At 40.5% G+C, this 15,226-nt stretch overlaps 2 protein-coding genes across 4 annotated transcripts in view; one reads left to right on the plus strand and one right to left on the minus strand.

Annotated features, from left to right (window-relative positions):
* The window catches only part of LOC113011932 (gamma-aminobutyric acid receptor subunit rho-1-like), a 21,492-nt gene extending 15,627 nt beyond the window's left edge, over positions 1–5,865 (plus strand). For all 3 annotated transcript variants that reach the window (XM_026151802.1, XM_026151804.1, XM_026151801.1), the window contains exons 10-11: positions 1,751–1,947; positions 3,929–5,865. In XM_026151802.1, coding sequence (XP_026007587.1) covers positions 1,751–1,947; positions 3,929–4,231 — 500 coding nt within the window. In that variant the 3' untranslated portion in view covers positions 4,232–5,865. The remainder of the gene's footprint in view (positions 1–1,750; positions 1,948–3,928) is intronic.
* Positions 5,866–7,708: 1,843 nt separating this feature from the next.
* LOC113012076 (peptidase M20 domain-containing protein 2) lies at positions 7,709–11,308 on the minus strand. Its single transcript, XM_026152036.1, has 7 exons — positions 10,682–11,308; positions 10,163–10,311; positions 9,899–10,041; positions 8,749–8,903; positions 8,314–8,440; positions 8,037–8,144; positions 7,709–7,910 (listed from the first exon to the last, which is right to left on the minus strand). Exons 1-7 carry the CDS (start codon positions 11,093–11,095, stop codon positions 7,774–7,776), a joined length of 1,233 nt encoding a protein of 410 aa, XP_026007821.1. The 5' UTR covers positions 11,096–11,308; the 3' UTR covers positions 7,709–7,773.
* Positions 11,309–15,226: the final 3,918 nt, after the last annotated feature.

Below are 15,226 nucleotides of genomic sequence, written 5' to 3' on the forward strand. Positions count from 1 at the left end.
AGTGGTGTTGCCACAACAACGTGTCCACACAGGACTCTGTTTGCGCTCAGCCATTGTTGTGAGTGTGCACGCCAGGGGCTGCGACACATTTATACAGCCGTATTTCGCATATGACTATGAAAGGCGTAAGAGGAAGTAGTTCCTTCCAAATTAGACGATCCGAATTGTATAGTTTCTTTCCACTGCGTTCATTTGAATAGAAAAACTACAAATTTACCCCAGAGTACTAAAATATCGATATTATAATATGAGAATCGATTCTAGAACATAAATTGCTGGTATCGGAAGAATCGATATTTCAGTATCGATCCGCACACCACTAATCTACAGCAGATGAACACTATCTGAAAGTCAACAGAAAAGAAATATGGGAAAGAAATATGGAAATACAGAAGAAATATCCTGCAAAGATGTGACACGTGAACTATTGCTAAAGCTTAATGAGAAATAATCTCAGTGGAAGAGTTTCTGTCAAAAATTCTTAAGGAAGGTAAACAATGAGAAAATGCTGAGGTATAGCAAATTACACAACGGACTAAAGTGGATTAAAAGTGGACTAAAAATCAGTGGCAACAGGTCTTATGTGGTGATGAATCTAAATTTACATTTTTTGGATCAAATCTTTGTCAGTGTACAGAGATCAGGAAAGAGGTAGAACAATAAGTGTCTGCAGCCATGTTCCCATGTATGTTTGCATATTTCAATAAATTACTGTATCTATTTCTCATTTTCCTAGCAAAATAATCAATGAGCCAAACTTTTGCATAGTACTGTATATGCTGTGGTTGGCACTGTTAAATAATAGAAGAAGCGTCTTTGTTTGAACCTCTTGGCTGGGGCTTGTGAAGCTCGCGTGTTCCCCATGCTCCCCGTCTCCTAGTGGGTTTTCTACTGGTGCTTTCCAGTTTCTTCCCACAATCCAAAGCCATGCATGTTAGGATCATTCCTCTTCTTTCAGCTGTTCCCATTAGGGCTTGCCACAGCAGGTCATCTGCCTCCATCTCGCTCCATCATCTACATCTGCATGCTAGGTTCTAAACTATATGTGGGTACTTCTTTCTATCTAAAGCACAGTGAGAGTGGCAAATGTACCACATAAGTAAAATTTCCATTTCATTCTTGAAGCAAAGAGTTATCAGCTATGCTAGAAAACACTAGGCTAAACACTGCGTATCATTATCACTATGCGTGTTAGCATGGTAAGGCTAGCTAACCAGCTACCAACACAAGAAGAATTTATTAAGAAACTAAAGACTCTGAATCTTTAGCTGATAGTGAAGTTATACAGGGAGTTTAGCGCTGACTTGGCAATCCATCCGACAGTCGTTTGATTCAAAACCCCCAATTTAAGCCAAGTGGTGCTAGCAGAAAAGACTGACACGAGCTGGGTTATTAGAATTCAGCCTAGGAAAAGCATGAATCATCGTACATTTCACAGTATTATGCAATAATTATCTGAGCTGAGACAAATCTTACTAGTGGAAAAATTTTAGGGAAGACATTTAGTGCATTTTTTCCTTACCCTCATCACTAATCATCTCAAATCCTTTCAGGGGGTCCAGACCCCCAGTTTCCCATCAGCTTTCACAGTGAGTAGGTGGAAGCTATTAGTGGAATCTCACCAAAGTCTATAGTGAACATAAAGATTCTGATTTATTACACCCCAAATGTAGCCATTTCTGAGCTATTTAGTCTGTGGGAGACTAAATAGCAACACAGCTGTGACTAAACTTTGTTCGATTCCCTTCAGGCATCACCACCGTGCTGACCATGTCCACCATCATCACCGGGGTCAATGCTTCGATGCCTCGGGTCTCCTACATCAAAGCTGTGGACATTTACCTCTGGGTCAGTTTTGTCTTTGTCTTCCTTTCGGTGATAGAGTACGCAGCGGTGAACTACCTCTCCACCGTACAGGAGAGGAAAGAGAGGAAGCTGAGGGAGAGAGTAAGTGTTCCTTTCATGTTTTTTTTCCTCCTCTGACTTTGCCTCTGGTTAAGAACAGACTTAACTTTTGATTTTTTTTTTAATGGCTCACACTGACAAATTTTACACAGATACTTTATCTTCACCACATCTGTGTAATGACTTATGCAGCAGCATGTTTTATTCTGACACATTTTTTTAGTTTTAGAAGTAGTGTAAGGATGCAAATATCTGATTTTTCTTTTCTTTTTTTGGATAAGCTGTGAAAGCTACAACCTAAAACAGTACTTAAATTTGTTTGTCCACTGCCCGATGTAAGGTTTATTTTTTTTATGTATTTAGTGGTTAATGCTAAAATATAATTATTTTAGTCATCCATTCATTTTCAAATTTAGAGTAATAAAGCACACTATTATTTTTTTAATTAGAATCTCAAATTACTTATTTTGCTTGCATTTCCTGAACAGAACTATTAGTTTTAAAAAATATTATACTTGATTAAAGTCTTGTGTGCTGGCTCAGATTTGGGAATAAAACATTTGTTACTTAACTGATAAATAATAATACAATTTTTAGTTTTAAACAAGTTTTTTACAGAATTCTAAAATATGTGTTTTCTTGTTTTATGACAGGTTAGGCGCTGTAACTGCTTACCTGTTTGATATTCATTCTAATTTCTAATTTTCGAATTTCCACAGTACGTCATATTTTTGGTACAGTACATTTTTTCCCTTTGTAGTTCTAAAATTTTCATTTGAAGCTTTTGGCCATGTCGTAAATCTCAGGTTTGTATATTACCTCGCATTGTACTGGAATTACTTTATTAACTGAGCATTTCAAAACATTATCATCATGACCATAAATAAGGGAATCTAATATGTCATTGCTTACAAGAAGTGATCAAAATGCTCTGCTCATACAAAAAAATTATTTACATTTGGCCAATCATACCTTAAAGAGCAAAGCTGTTTCCAGCATAGTTGTTTTTAGATCACTCGCAAAAGTCTGTTCTGACAAATTATACAGACACAAGTTTGCAATTTCACCACGAACCTTAAACTGGCACGAAATGTGAACAACATCAGTGTCAAAATGAACAGACTTTCACTTAGAGGATCATATCGATGACAGCTGGGTCTGAGAGACCAAGCAGCTGTTTTCAGAGGAAGAGTCTATAATGTTCAAGCCCAAAGATAAGTGTGCGCAACTTTTCAATTGACATTGCTGGAGAAAGTGCTCCTTGAGACTTCCTCCTCTTCCACAAGATGCTAATTGAAATTCAAGATGAAGGGTTTCTGTTTTGACACACTGATGGACATTGAACGTGCACTGCAGACTAGTGATTAGTGTCAAAAGTAGCAGCTGGAAATGTTACAGAGCCGCACAAGTAACAACCTTCAACAGATGCACTTTGTGTATATGTTTATATACCTAATATATCTCAATTTTAATTGTACTACAAATCTGTGAAAATGCTCTACTTTTCTTAATTTGAATCTTGTTATTGGTACATGGTTATTGCAAATAATACAGTTAATAAAACCAAGGATGGAAACATTTACGAGACGTAATAATAGTTTCGTCTAAGTCGACTCTGATTAGGCTGACCTGAATTTTATACTGAAATATTTTCCATATTAAAATAATTATAAACTGATGAAAACATGATTTAATAATTTATATGCATTTCCAATAAACAGATATATTTTCTTAACTGGCTTACTTTAAGCTGCTCTCAAGGCTATGGGAAATTATTTCTGGGACTACAGCTCTTTAACTATATTGGTATTCTTCATCTGCCAACTGCTGCAGCATATGGAGCCAAATTGCCCACGTACCCCGAGGAAGATTTCCAGCACAAACATCCTTCCATAAATGTTTCCTACCAAAGTTATTTAAAGGCCATGAGTGTACAGACAATCATACATATAGGAGGAATTCACTTATTTATAATGATAGAAAGTCTACTGTAATTCATAACTCTTCGTGTGTTTTTCGCTAGCTTCCATGTACATGCGGCATTGGCAACCCTGATGAAATGATGATCGACCCCCAGATCACTGGATATGGGTCCACAGATGTCAACATCACAGGAAATTATGGGTTGCCAGAAAACGGGGGCCGCCAGGAACGAATTTTGGCCCAAGTGGCACTGAACGACCCACAGATCACAGGCCAGGTGAAGGCATCTAGAGGCTACGTGAACATCTGGATAGACACCCATGCCATAGACAAGTACTCAAGGGTCGTCTTTCCTGGAGCCTACATCCTTTTTAACATCATCTACTGGTCCATCTACTTGTAACCTATGATGCATGAAATGCTGTTTTGTGCATGCTGGGACAGCAGGAGCTCAGCTCAGGAAAGATGATGCTGCACTTGAAGTGTTTGGGACAGAGAAACTGCGCATGAGATGCATGGGGACCACTAACAGATTGGTGACCATTGCCTTCTTGACCCAGCCACTTAACACCGATGATTAAAAAAGAAATATGAGCGACCAACTAACAGGACAGTCATCGATAGTCACTTCATCAGTTCTCTGGTTTCTGCTGTATCTATAGTTCTGGTGACAGAAAGATGTCTGAATGCTGTTGTCGCCCGAGGACGCAGAGATGCACGTACATGGACTTGTGTCACTCTTCAGGCTAACTACTTCTAGTTCTAGATGCAGTGACTCTAAGCACACTTTCAACACCGAAAGTGTGAACTGAAAACATACTGACATTGGCTAGCATTGCCAGCAAATAGACGGATCCTTTTTCCTCTTCTTATGAGCTACACCTGACAATCAATAAGAGACTAAAAATATTTAAAGGTTTAATTTAACATGTTGAGAAATATGTTTGTTTGTTATATAGCGGCGAGAAACTTGATACCACTCTCATACTTGTAATTAAATATATGGCTAAATCCAGTAATAGCCAGTTAGCTTAGCATAAAAACCCTAACCAGGTTAAACAGCCAAGGTACTTGTTTCTGTCCAGCATTTCTATAATAACTACAGCAAGTTATATATTTTGACTGAATCCATACAGAAACAACCATAAAAGCCTGGTTTTATAGGGGGATTAGTGCTACTATTTCTCTACCGGTATAAATGCTTAGCTAATACTCAGAAGTCCTACTATTTTTCTAACGGTATGACTGCCTAGTTAACGCTCAGAGGCAAGAAAGAGTCTGGCAATTAAATTCCCAACAGAATGTCAATTTTTATAAAGATTAAAAAAACAGATTACATCTTGTTAATTAGTCAGCCTTTGAGGTGGTAGTTGGCAAATTTCGCCCAGCTGCTTCCCCCTTTTCCCCAGTCTTGTGTGCTCAGCTCAGCCGTCTCCTGGCTAGACCTTCATATTTACTGCAGACATGAAAGTGATATCACCACACTCTCCCAACTCTGCACGAAAGCAAATAAACATCTGAATGAAAGTAAATGTTTTTATTTTTAAAAAAAGGCAAATTCAGAGCTTATTCTTGAAGTTCCACGTTTTCTTTGCAGCATGTTAATATGATTCAGTTTAGCTTCAATTTTCTTGTGAAATTTGTATCAATGCAGTTATTTTGATGTCAAGCTACTGCGCTCCGTTTGTGTGACTTGACAACGTTGAGTAAAAAACGCAAAGTAATGCAGTCTATTAAAACAACAAATGTAAAAATGTATGTTTAGAAGTCCCATGCACCGACTATGATATTAACTCTTTTTATTTTTTAATGTTTCTTCTTTTTATTTTTTAAATACAACTGAAGCTCATCTCCTCTGTTTGGTGTTGTGAGGCTTTGAGGTTCGCTGTGACCTGATAGTTGCTAGTTTTAACGTCTTTTTCAGCTTAAAAACAACTTTATACTTTGTTAGGCAAAAGATATTTTAAAAAAATATTACAGGTATTTAAAACTGTCATGTATGGGAAGATGTTTAATAAATGTTTTGGTTTCTGAAAATCGGAGCTTGAGTGCTGAACATCGTAGAAACAGAGAGATGCTTAAAACCTAAAACATAACACTTTGGATCATTTGAACACAGTTGATCCCTTTATTTTAATCACATTTTTCTGCTCACTTACACAGTATATTTAAACAGTCCTGGAGGATAAGTCTTTACTGTTATTAGTCACTGGGTTGCTCACAGCTCCAAGGTCTTTCTTCTCGCTCTGGCACATGTCTGAGTGCTGATGAGCATTTAAAACAAATCATATACACTGCGTATTATGTAATGCCATTAACCACTCACATGTGTGTAAAAGGATATATACATATACAATTACATTAAGGCTTTCCTCACAGAAAAGTGAGAGAGTGGGATATGCTGAAGCATGTTTTTGTTGTTTTTTTTGATCCAAGCAACATCCCGAAGGTGTCAATTTAAACTTTGTGCACCATCTTCTAATCTAGTGAAAGAAAATGCGAACAAAGGCATCACCACATCAAAGCTGGCAGAAAAGGATAAAGCATCAAAAAGATGTCCATAACCTGATTTTCCACCACATCTGGGCCCACTCTTAAGAGCCAAGATTTTTTATCAAGCTGTGTAGCTGATGAAAGTACGCCTAGAAATCTCAATGACTGAGAGAGAGGTAGTATGATCATGCAATCAAGTACAATAGGGCTACCCGTGGATAGAGTAATACATTTAGGGTTGATTTATTTAGAGGTTTGTGGTGTAAAACTGTGAGTGTATGCCAAACTCATCATCAGTAAATTCATGTTGTCCATTACCACAGACTAGAAAGATATTAGATGCCTTCATGTGTTCCCTGTTAAACTCACAATTGAATTTAAAATCCCTCTCCTCACATGCAAAGTCCTTCATATCTTAAAGAAGTCATAGTACCATATTGTCCTACCAGAGACTTGTGGTTCATAGAGTTTTAAATGTAGAATGGGAGGCAGAGTCTTCAGCTTTCAGGCCTCTCTTCTGTGGAACCGAAGCTGCTGGAGGAGTTCCAATGATGCACTACAGCATGCGATTACATTTCTTTTTTCTTTCTATCGTTTGCTTTCAGTTTGGTCTATTTTCTCTCTCCCAGTTTTGATTCTGCTCCTCCCTGATATTGAGTCTTCTGGAGGTTTCTTCCTGTTAAAACGGAGTTTCTCCTTCTCACTGTCACCAAGTGCCTGGACATAGGGGACCATCTGATTGTTGTGGGGTTTTTCTCTTACGCTCAAGGATCTTTAGCAAAAAAATATAAAGTGCCTACTTGTTGTTATTTAAACCTTATAATTTCTCCTAGATGCATTTCTAATTTCAGTGTCACGAGGGAGTTCTATCACTGTCACAGGGTGCCGAGGCAGGCCGTGTGAGAATATAAAACGGACCCAAGATGCAGACTGCTTAAGTTGTGAGCGAGCTTTATTAACAAAAGGGTGAAACAAACAGGGACAAGGAGGAAGAAAACCAAAACCTAAGAATAAACTAAACTGGGAAAAGCTACGCAAAAACAAACCTGAAACCTTGAGTTGAGAAACAGAGACGCAGGGAGAATACACGAGACCATGGAGGGGAACAACACAGACGAACCAGCAACTACTAAGACAGAAGACACGACTTAAATACACTCAGAGAACACGGGGAGATTACACACAGGTGGGGGACACAGCTGGGAGTGATTAACGTGACGAGACTAGGGAGGCGAACTGAAAACACTCACATAAGACGCAGACCTTCACAATAAAACAGGAACTTACACATGCAAGGACACAGACTAAGAAACGCGGACTTAATACAGGAACACACGGGCAGGACAGAGTAAACACTAAACAGAGGAAGAACAGAACCAACAATCACACTAATAGAAAACACAAAACGCTGGGTCAAAAGGACCCAGGACCATGACAATCACTGCCTTCCAGTCACTTCTGTTTCAGTTTGGCCAGTCTAAAGTCGTCTCTCACTTTCTTAAGCAGATCAGGACAGCACACTACATCCACAGCTGTCATAGACAGGGCCTTGGCTGTCCTCAGGGTGTACAACTGGGCCTTTTCAGCTCCTGGCAGAGTAAGAAATATAAAGCACAGAGTAAACATGAAAGAGATGATGGCTAAATTTCCCTTATCACAGTCTGATTCGGTTTAATTATAAAACATCAGTTCACAAAAGCCACGTGCCAAAATACCTGCTGCTTCGGTGTATTCCTCCGTATGATTTAATGCATCAGTGCAGATGTAGAAAAACGGATGAATACCAGGGACTATGAATGACACGTTGCCAAAGTCTGTAGAACCTGCCAGGTGATTAGAATTCACTGTGATAGTGGTTCAGTGTCGATTCAGTGAACAACAATGCTGAAAAAACACTAAATCACAGTTCTGCTGTTAGACATTTTGTCATATACAGTTCTTTTGCACAGAGCAGGGACAGAAGTGATTTATAATATTGTCATTTATGCTTACCGCAGAAGCTGGCTGTCTGCTCTGGAAAGTGAATTCCCAAAGCTTTTCCATTGCTTTCATACATGCTTGCCAGTGTGGCATTAGGTAGAATGTTATAGTAGGTAGGGGTTGGGAAGGTGATCTCCACCTAAATGCAAGTAAATGTAAGACCATAGCACATTTGGCCTGTCATGTTTAACAGCACATAAGGCCATGCATGCATAGTAATGTAAACTGCCTGAAGCACATGCAGACGAAGGAGAAAAGGAGCCTGAAGATAATCATGAATTATGTAACACAAGTTCAGCACTTGGACAGTAATTATGGAGATGTGGTAAAAAGGGGGATTGTTATATAACAGCAGTACTCTCTAGCACTGCTGTATCAACATAGACTGCTTCTACATGTCTCCAACATACAGGAAAGCAAACTGAAGACGCTTTTACATAAACATACTTGGCAACCGGTTGCTCCGGCAGCTGCCCTGAAGCAAGCTTCAGCTTTAGCCTTCAGGTCACATAGGTCTTTGAGCAACGGGACGCGCAAATAAAACTCTAATTCAGTGTATGCCGGGATAATGTTGGGCTTCTCTCCTCCGTGTTTGATGATGCCTGTAGCAAAGACAAAATCAGAACGTCAATAATTCAGCAGCTCACCCGGCTCATGATCAATCACACTTCACAGGATACTGTGAAGTGTGTGATACAGAAAGAAAATCATAAGTTGCCTTGTCTTTGGGGGACTGCACTGCACAAACTAATGAGTATTAAAATCCACTGGCACGTCAAAGACCAACAATTGTTTTAGAATGGTTTGTTCCAAAGACCCCACTGAATTTGGGTATTGTGCTGTAACAGGATGCACCAAGTCAGTCTGTGAAGTTTTTTCCCTCTTAGATATGTCCCAATCAAATTTAAGAAGTATTATTGCAAAGTGGAAACGTGCAGAAACCACAGCAGCTGAGCCATGAAGTGTTAGACCACATAGAGCTACACAGCAGGGTGCAAACCTCTTCTGGCATTAAGATCAGTACAAAAACTGTATGCTGGGAGCTTCATGGCATGTGTTTCTACAGCAGAGAACCTCCTGCAGCTGTAAAGTATATGTAACTTAGTACTATGCATGATATAATATGCATATAGTCAATATAATGCATGTGAACACATCAGCATGTGATAGTATAAACCATATTAATGATTCTAGGAGAACTTGGTGAAATTATAAGCAGTGTGCATGGAGGTTATCGTATGAAAATGGAAAAACACCTTTAAAACGACAAACAAACAACAAACAAAATTTAGTTGAAGACCTATCAGGTGATCATTGTATGAAAGTTCTGACCCCTACTGAAGGAGGCATACCAGTTCCTGTGAATGTGAATGGACAGACAGATAATGATGAGCTAGCTATCGGCTAGATGAACTAATAAACTATGAGGAAGTAAAGGATAAGGAGGCACCTGACGGCACTGAAAAGAGGAGGGTTTTATTTTCCTTCCGGGATTTGTGTCTCCTCCTAGGATGGATCAAAGATGAGATGCTCGTTTTCTCCAAGGTCGACACTAAAGTCTGAAGCTTTAAGTGACCCTACCACAGCTTTTCCTCACCATGAATCCTCCAGTCTGGTTTGAGCTGCTGTCTGAGTACAGAGATGTTGTTATAGGCCAGGACGGCCGCATCCAGGGCATTCACTCCCTCCCAAGGGTATGCAGCTGCATGAGACGCCTTCCCATAGTACTTCACTAACATCCTGTGTAACATCAGCACGGTCGGTTAAGAGTTCCCGAAGAAATGTGAAGGTTAGGTGTTCGTTGTGAGAGATTAAGAGAGAAGTAAAAGAATTTGAAATGAAGCAGTGAAGAAGAACTCACTCTTCGATTATGATGCAAGGGTGAAACGAAGCATCCTGCTGAGCTGGATGAGCCATGAAGACAAGATCAATATCAGCAAAGGCCCCGGCATTGATTAGCTCAATCTTTCCTCCTAACGCCTCCTCGGCAGGAGTTCCCAGAACAGTTATCTATAATAAAGAGTAAAAGAATATTTTAATGTCAGGTCTGCTCACTGGAATGTTAGTTTCTTTTTTAGTAGATGTGAGTTTTCATCAAAACAGAAACGCTTTTAAATAAAGACTGGAGTAACAAATCCACCCCCCTACACGAGACCACTTTAAGACATTTAATCATAACATATTCTAAAGATAGAAGTTTATTTCCTATTATTGAAAAAATTAAAAATGAGACTAATTATTCACATCATATTACATTTGTTGCAGCAAACAGAGCTGGGGATTTAAAGGAGTGCTTGGGATTTTTTTCAGCTTCACAGTGTGTCGCACTCGGTTTTCATGGTGTGACTTGTTTAAGTCCGTTAAACCCGGCGACAGTTACCTTCACAGGCACCGGGAGCTCGGTCTGGTTCTCTAAAGCAGCCTTCAGCCCCACAGCGGCCGCAGCGCCCACCTCTGCTATCAGGTTGTGCCCGCACGCGTGGCCGATACCTGGGAGGGCGTCATACTCGCACAGGAACCCCACGTTCAACACTGGGTCTCCCACCCCTCCACCAACTGGACCCCAGCTGGCCCTGAACGCGGTCGGAAGTTTGTAGTGACTTTGGACCGTCCATGTCTGGTCCTGAGAAAAGAAGCGGACAAGCCGGTCGTGCGCATGTTTCTCGTTACCGGCGACTTCAGGATTGCTCCAAATGTCTCTACTCAGACTGTGCAGCTCGCCTTTGTGTGCGTCTATGCACCGCTGCAGGTCGTCCTTCATCTGCTGTCGTTTCTCCATATCGCCCGACAGCATGCAGGCGTTAGAGCTGGACTCCTAAAAACACAGGAAATGTATCCCAGTGAAGCATTGATGTGCTTCCCTCTGCTGGCTGATCAAAGGCCGTGTAATAATAATCAAAGTGTTTTTATTGAGTTTTCAGAAAGCATATCATTCATACAGAAAAGCTCGAACTCAAGTCCTACCGCACAGTGTAAGACAAAACTATACCCAGACAGAGGAAGAAAAGAAAAGGGGAAGAAAAAAAAAAAGGGGGGGGGGGGGGGGGAGTTGCCAGTTATGGAGTGGAAGGAAACTCATCTTCAAAATAGGAAATGAAAGGCTGCCAGACCTTAAAGAATTTCTTGGTGTTGCCCTGTATAGTAAATCTGAGATGTTCTAATTTGAGGTGTGCCATCACCTCCTCCACCCAGCGTTTATGGGATGGCGGTGTTGCCTTTATCCAGTTAAGTAGAATCAATCTCCTAGCCAGCAATGAGGCGAATGCTATTGCCTTCCTCTGAGAGGCTGTTAGTTGAGTTTCCCTCGGTGCCACACCAAAGATGGCTGTCAGAGGCATTGGTTCCATATCCTTATTAGAAATGAATGAGAATGTTCTAAAGATGTTAGCCCAAAAGTCTTTCAGCCTGGAACAAGACCAGAACATGTGGCATAAGTTGGCTGGTACCTGTTTACATCTGGGGCAGGTCGGATCGGCCCCCTGGTACATTCTTGCCAGTTTCTCCCTTGACAAATGCAGTCTGTGCAACACCTTGAACTGTATCAATCCGTGTCTCACACATATAGAAGCAGAGTGTACTAGATCTACAGCCCCCCCCCCCCCCCCCCCCCCCCCCCCCAGTCAACCTCTGAAATGTCCAGCCCCAATTCTTCCTCCCATTTCCGTCTTACATTGTCCAGGGAGGGGGAAGCCACATTCTGACAGCAAGAAAAAGAACATAATAGTCTCTCTTTTTTTTTTTTATCAATTTAAACTTAATTACAGTGTTAGCTAGTGTCATAGCTATATTGACTGACACATGCTGAAACAGGCAGACAGAGCTTTCACCCGACTCACAAAACCTGACCTCTCGCTGTGTTTGTGATGCTGATGACTTTGGAGCATCTATCCTTTAAAATACTTTAACAGACCGTCCAGTCTGCAACACAGTTTTAAAACAAAATTTAAACTACACCAGTGTCATTGTGCAAATTTTGCAGTGGGCAGGCCCAGCATGAACAGACTAGAGCTGACCCCACTTAATCCACTTAATCCTGTCCCCAGTGGTGTCCATGATTCTGTTCTTTAAAAAAAAAAAACACCCAAGGACAACAAGAGTGGTGTTTTACTTCTCCTTTAATAGGAATGTTGTTGGTGGTGATAGTGGCTGGAGGGGAATCCTGTGAATTTTGCCTAGGGCCCCAAGAGGCTGGAAACACCAATATACAGTTTATGGGTGGACTTTGCTACCAAAACTTGCTAGTGTTAGCACATTACTTGCAATGCCCTCTTGTGCAATTATGGTTCACTCTGGCTCCAACAAAAAAAGACGTGTGTGAATGTGTGTGTGGATGACTGGATGTGTAAAGCGCTTTGGGGTCCTTAGGGGACTAGTAAAGCGCTATACAAATACAGGCCATTTATTTTTTTTATGTCAGCATTAAGACGTTAATGCTGAGGCTTCAAAATGACTCAAAATGTCACAGTGATATACTTGGTTTGAAAAGTACTGATGACTACTTTTATGTCATGATGAATTTCTGAATTTGTTCCACTCATCTTCAAAGCACCTTTACAGGTGTAGATATAATATAGTGAAAAAATAGTGAACCAGAATTTTAAAAATGCTCTATATAATTGTATAAGTGCCAAGGATGTTCCTCTTAATAGCTTTTATCAATCAAAATTATCGGTGGAGATCTAAAATTATTCAGAATATTCATATTTTACGTGATACAAGTGAACTGTAATTCCACAATGTTAAAAAATTCTCACAATATAATGTCAATAAACCAAACTGCCTTTTTTGCTTGTAATGGAAATTGCGATTACTCAGCGATACCAATCAGTTACGAGGTCTCAGTTCGGTTTGAACTGATTAGATGAGAGAAGACACTCCACAGGCTTTTCTACTCACTCTGTTGCCACACTAGAGGGACCCAGAGCGACGTTTGGTAGGAGACTCCTTTTGCTTCCGCTTAGTGAAAGTAAAAAATAAAATAAATCAATGTTCTGCTCTTCGTGGGTTAACTTGAATAATTTAGTGAACTGAACATTTATCGAAAAAGCAAACATGGATGAGCCTCAGGGGGTCGATTTATTTGTTTGTTCATTTATTGCCCTGCAGTAATTTAGATGACTGTGCAGCAAGAAAACACTGCTTTTGTTTGCAGAGGATGAGCTGCGTATCTGCCCCTGAAAACAAGGTCAATTAGTGCCGTATGAATAAAGACGAAGCTCCACAGCTGACACACGCCTAGAGACTGCGCGCTACGTCGGTGTGTGTATGGATATGTGTGAGGCAGCGAGTGAATGAGAAGGAGAGCAGGTGTACATATATGTGGTTTCTGTCTGTATTTGAGTTGGAGGTTAATTGGGGGCAGTTGTCAGTCACAGGAGGAGACATGTTGAACAGCGCTCAGCGAGCTGACACCACGACTGCCTCCTGATGTGACCTGTCTGTCAGCTTACTTTACGCCCCGCCGGTGATGCTGACACTCTCCATTGTGCATCAGTTAAGTGAGGGACGGACCCATGTGTCAGTCCGCTGTCTTATTTAGGGATTTGCCCTACGAGCATGTGTTTGATTTCACATGATTACACATGTGTTTGGCCTCAAATCTTGCCCTGTGCATCCAGGAATTAAACATTTGGTTAAGATTTGCTTTTGGACTTATACCACCGATGATCCTCATCAGTTCAAACAAAGGAGCGCAGGCTGTAGATGACATAATCTGGCCTCAGATGAACAGAGGATGTGTTGCTTGAATCAAATTTCAAGCATGTTTCAGGTTGAGCTACCAAAACTGAAGCGATGCATGAGTTATGATATATCCATGCAGGCATCGCAACAGCGGGATGCCCCAAAGGAAGGCTGGCTACAGCTACAATTGAATGGATGTGCTCCTGATGACAGCATGCCTCTGAAACGAGACATGAAATAAACAATACTTGGGTGGGTCTTTGTTTTTACAGTCCACTGCATGAGTGCGGCACACATTAATATGGCAGTGCCTTCATTAGAAAACTCATATCTGCCAGTATAAAAAGTCATAATAAAGGAAAAAGGTTTCACTTGATAGCACCTTCTTAGATTATTTCAGGTTCATGAAGTTCCTACAGTGAAGGTGCTTCATATTTTAATGGGATCCTACTGATGAGCAATAAACTTGCGACTAAAAAGGTCAGAAATTCTGTTGCTCCCTGTGTTTGCCCGTCATTTTAAATCCATGGTCTCTTCAGACTGGAATAAATGTGCACTCTCCCCAGATTGATCTGAACATTGATAAACACAAATCAATATCCGAGTGAGCTCTGGCCTGGCTCTGTTTGATACAAAGTAGCATTTTCTTCAAAATGTCTCATTTTTAGATGCTAGTATTTTAACTAATGAACTAACAGCAGACCAAAATATGTAAAGTTAATCAATAGATCATTATTTACATTACATATTAACAAAAAAAAGATACCCGGTTTTGCCAACAGTAAATCAGTACCATGTCTAAAACAAAACCTCAGCAGCTTGTCTTCTTTGTGCTTTTAGCAGACATCATTACCTCACCCATGTGCAAGTTTCTTTCCACTGGCGTCCTGAACTTTTTAGAATTGAAGATTTTAATCTCTTTTAAAGCTCGCCTGGGTCTGGCCCTAAGCTACATAACAGAACTATTGTCCCCATGTGAGTCTGCTCGCAGCCTTTAAAGTGGGGCCCTTTTGGCTGTTTCAAAGTTGAGATTTAAATAGAAAGGTGACCGTGCTTTTGCCACCAGGGCCCCTCAGCTTTGAAATGACCCGCCTGAGTAGTTCGGGCTTGCAGAGTCAGTGACATCCTCTAAATCACTTTTAAAAAGCTAACTCCTGTAGACTTGCTTTTGAATGTATTATGAGGCTTTTACCTTCTGGTTACCATCCCTTTGTTGCCCTGCTAGCTGCCCGCCCCAATCTTT

Source organism: Astatotilapia calliptera, chromosome 19 (assembly GCF_900246225.1).
Source record: "Astatotilapia calliptera chromosome 19, fAstCal1.2, whole genome shotgun sequence".
Lineage (NCBI taxonomy): Eukaryota > Metazoa > Chordata > Actinopteri > Cichliformes > Cichlidae > Astatotilapia > Astatotilapia calliptera.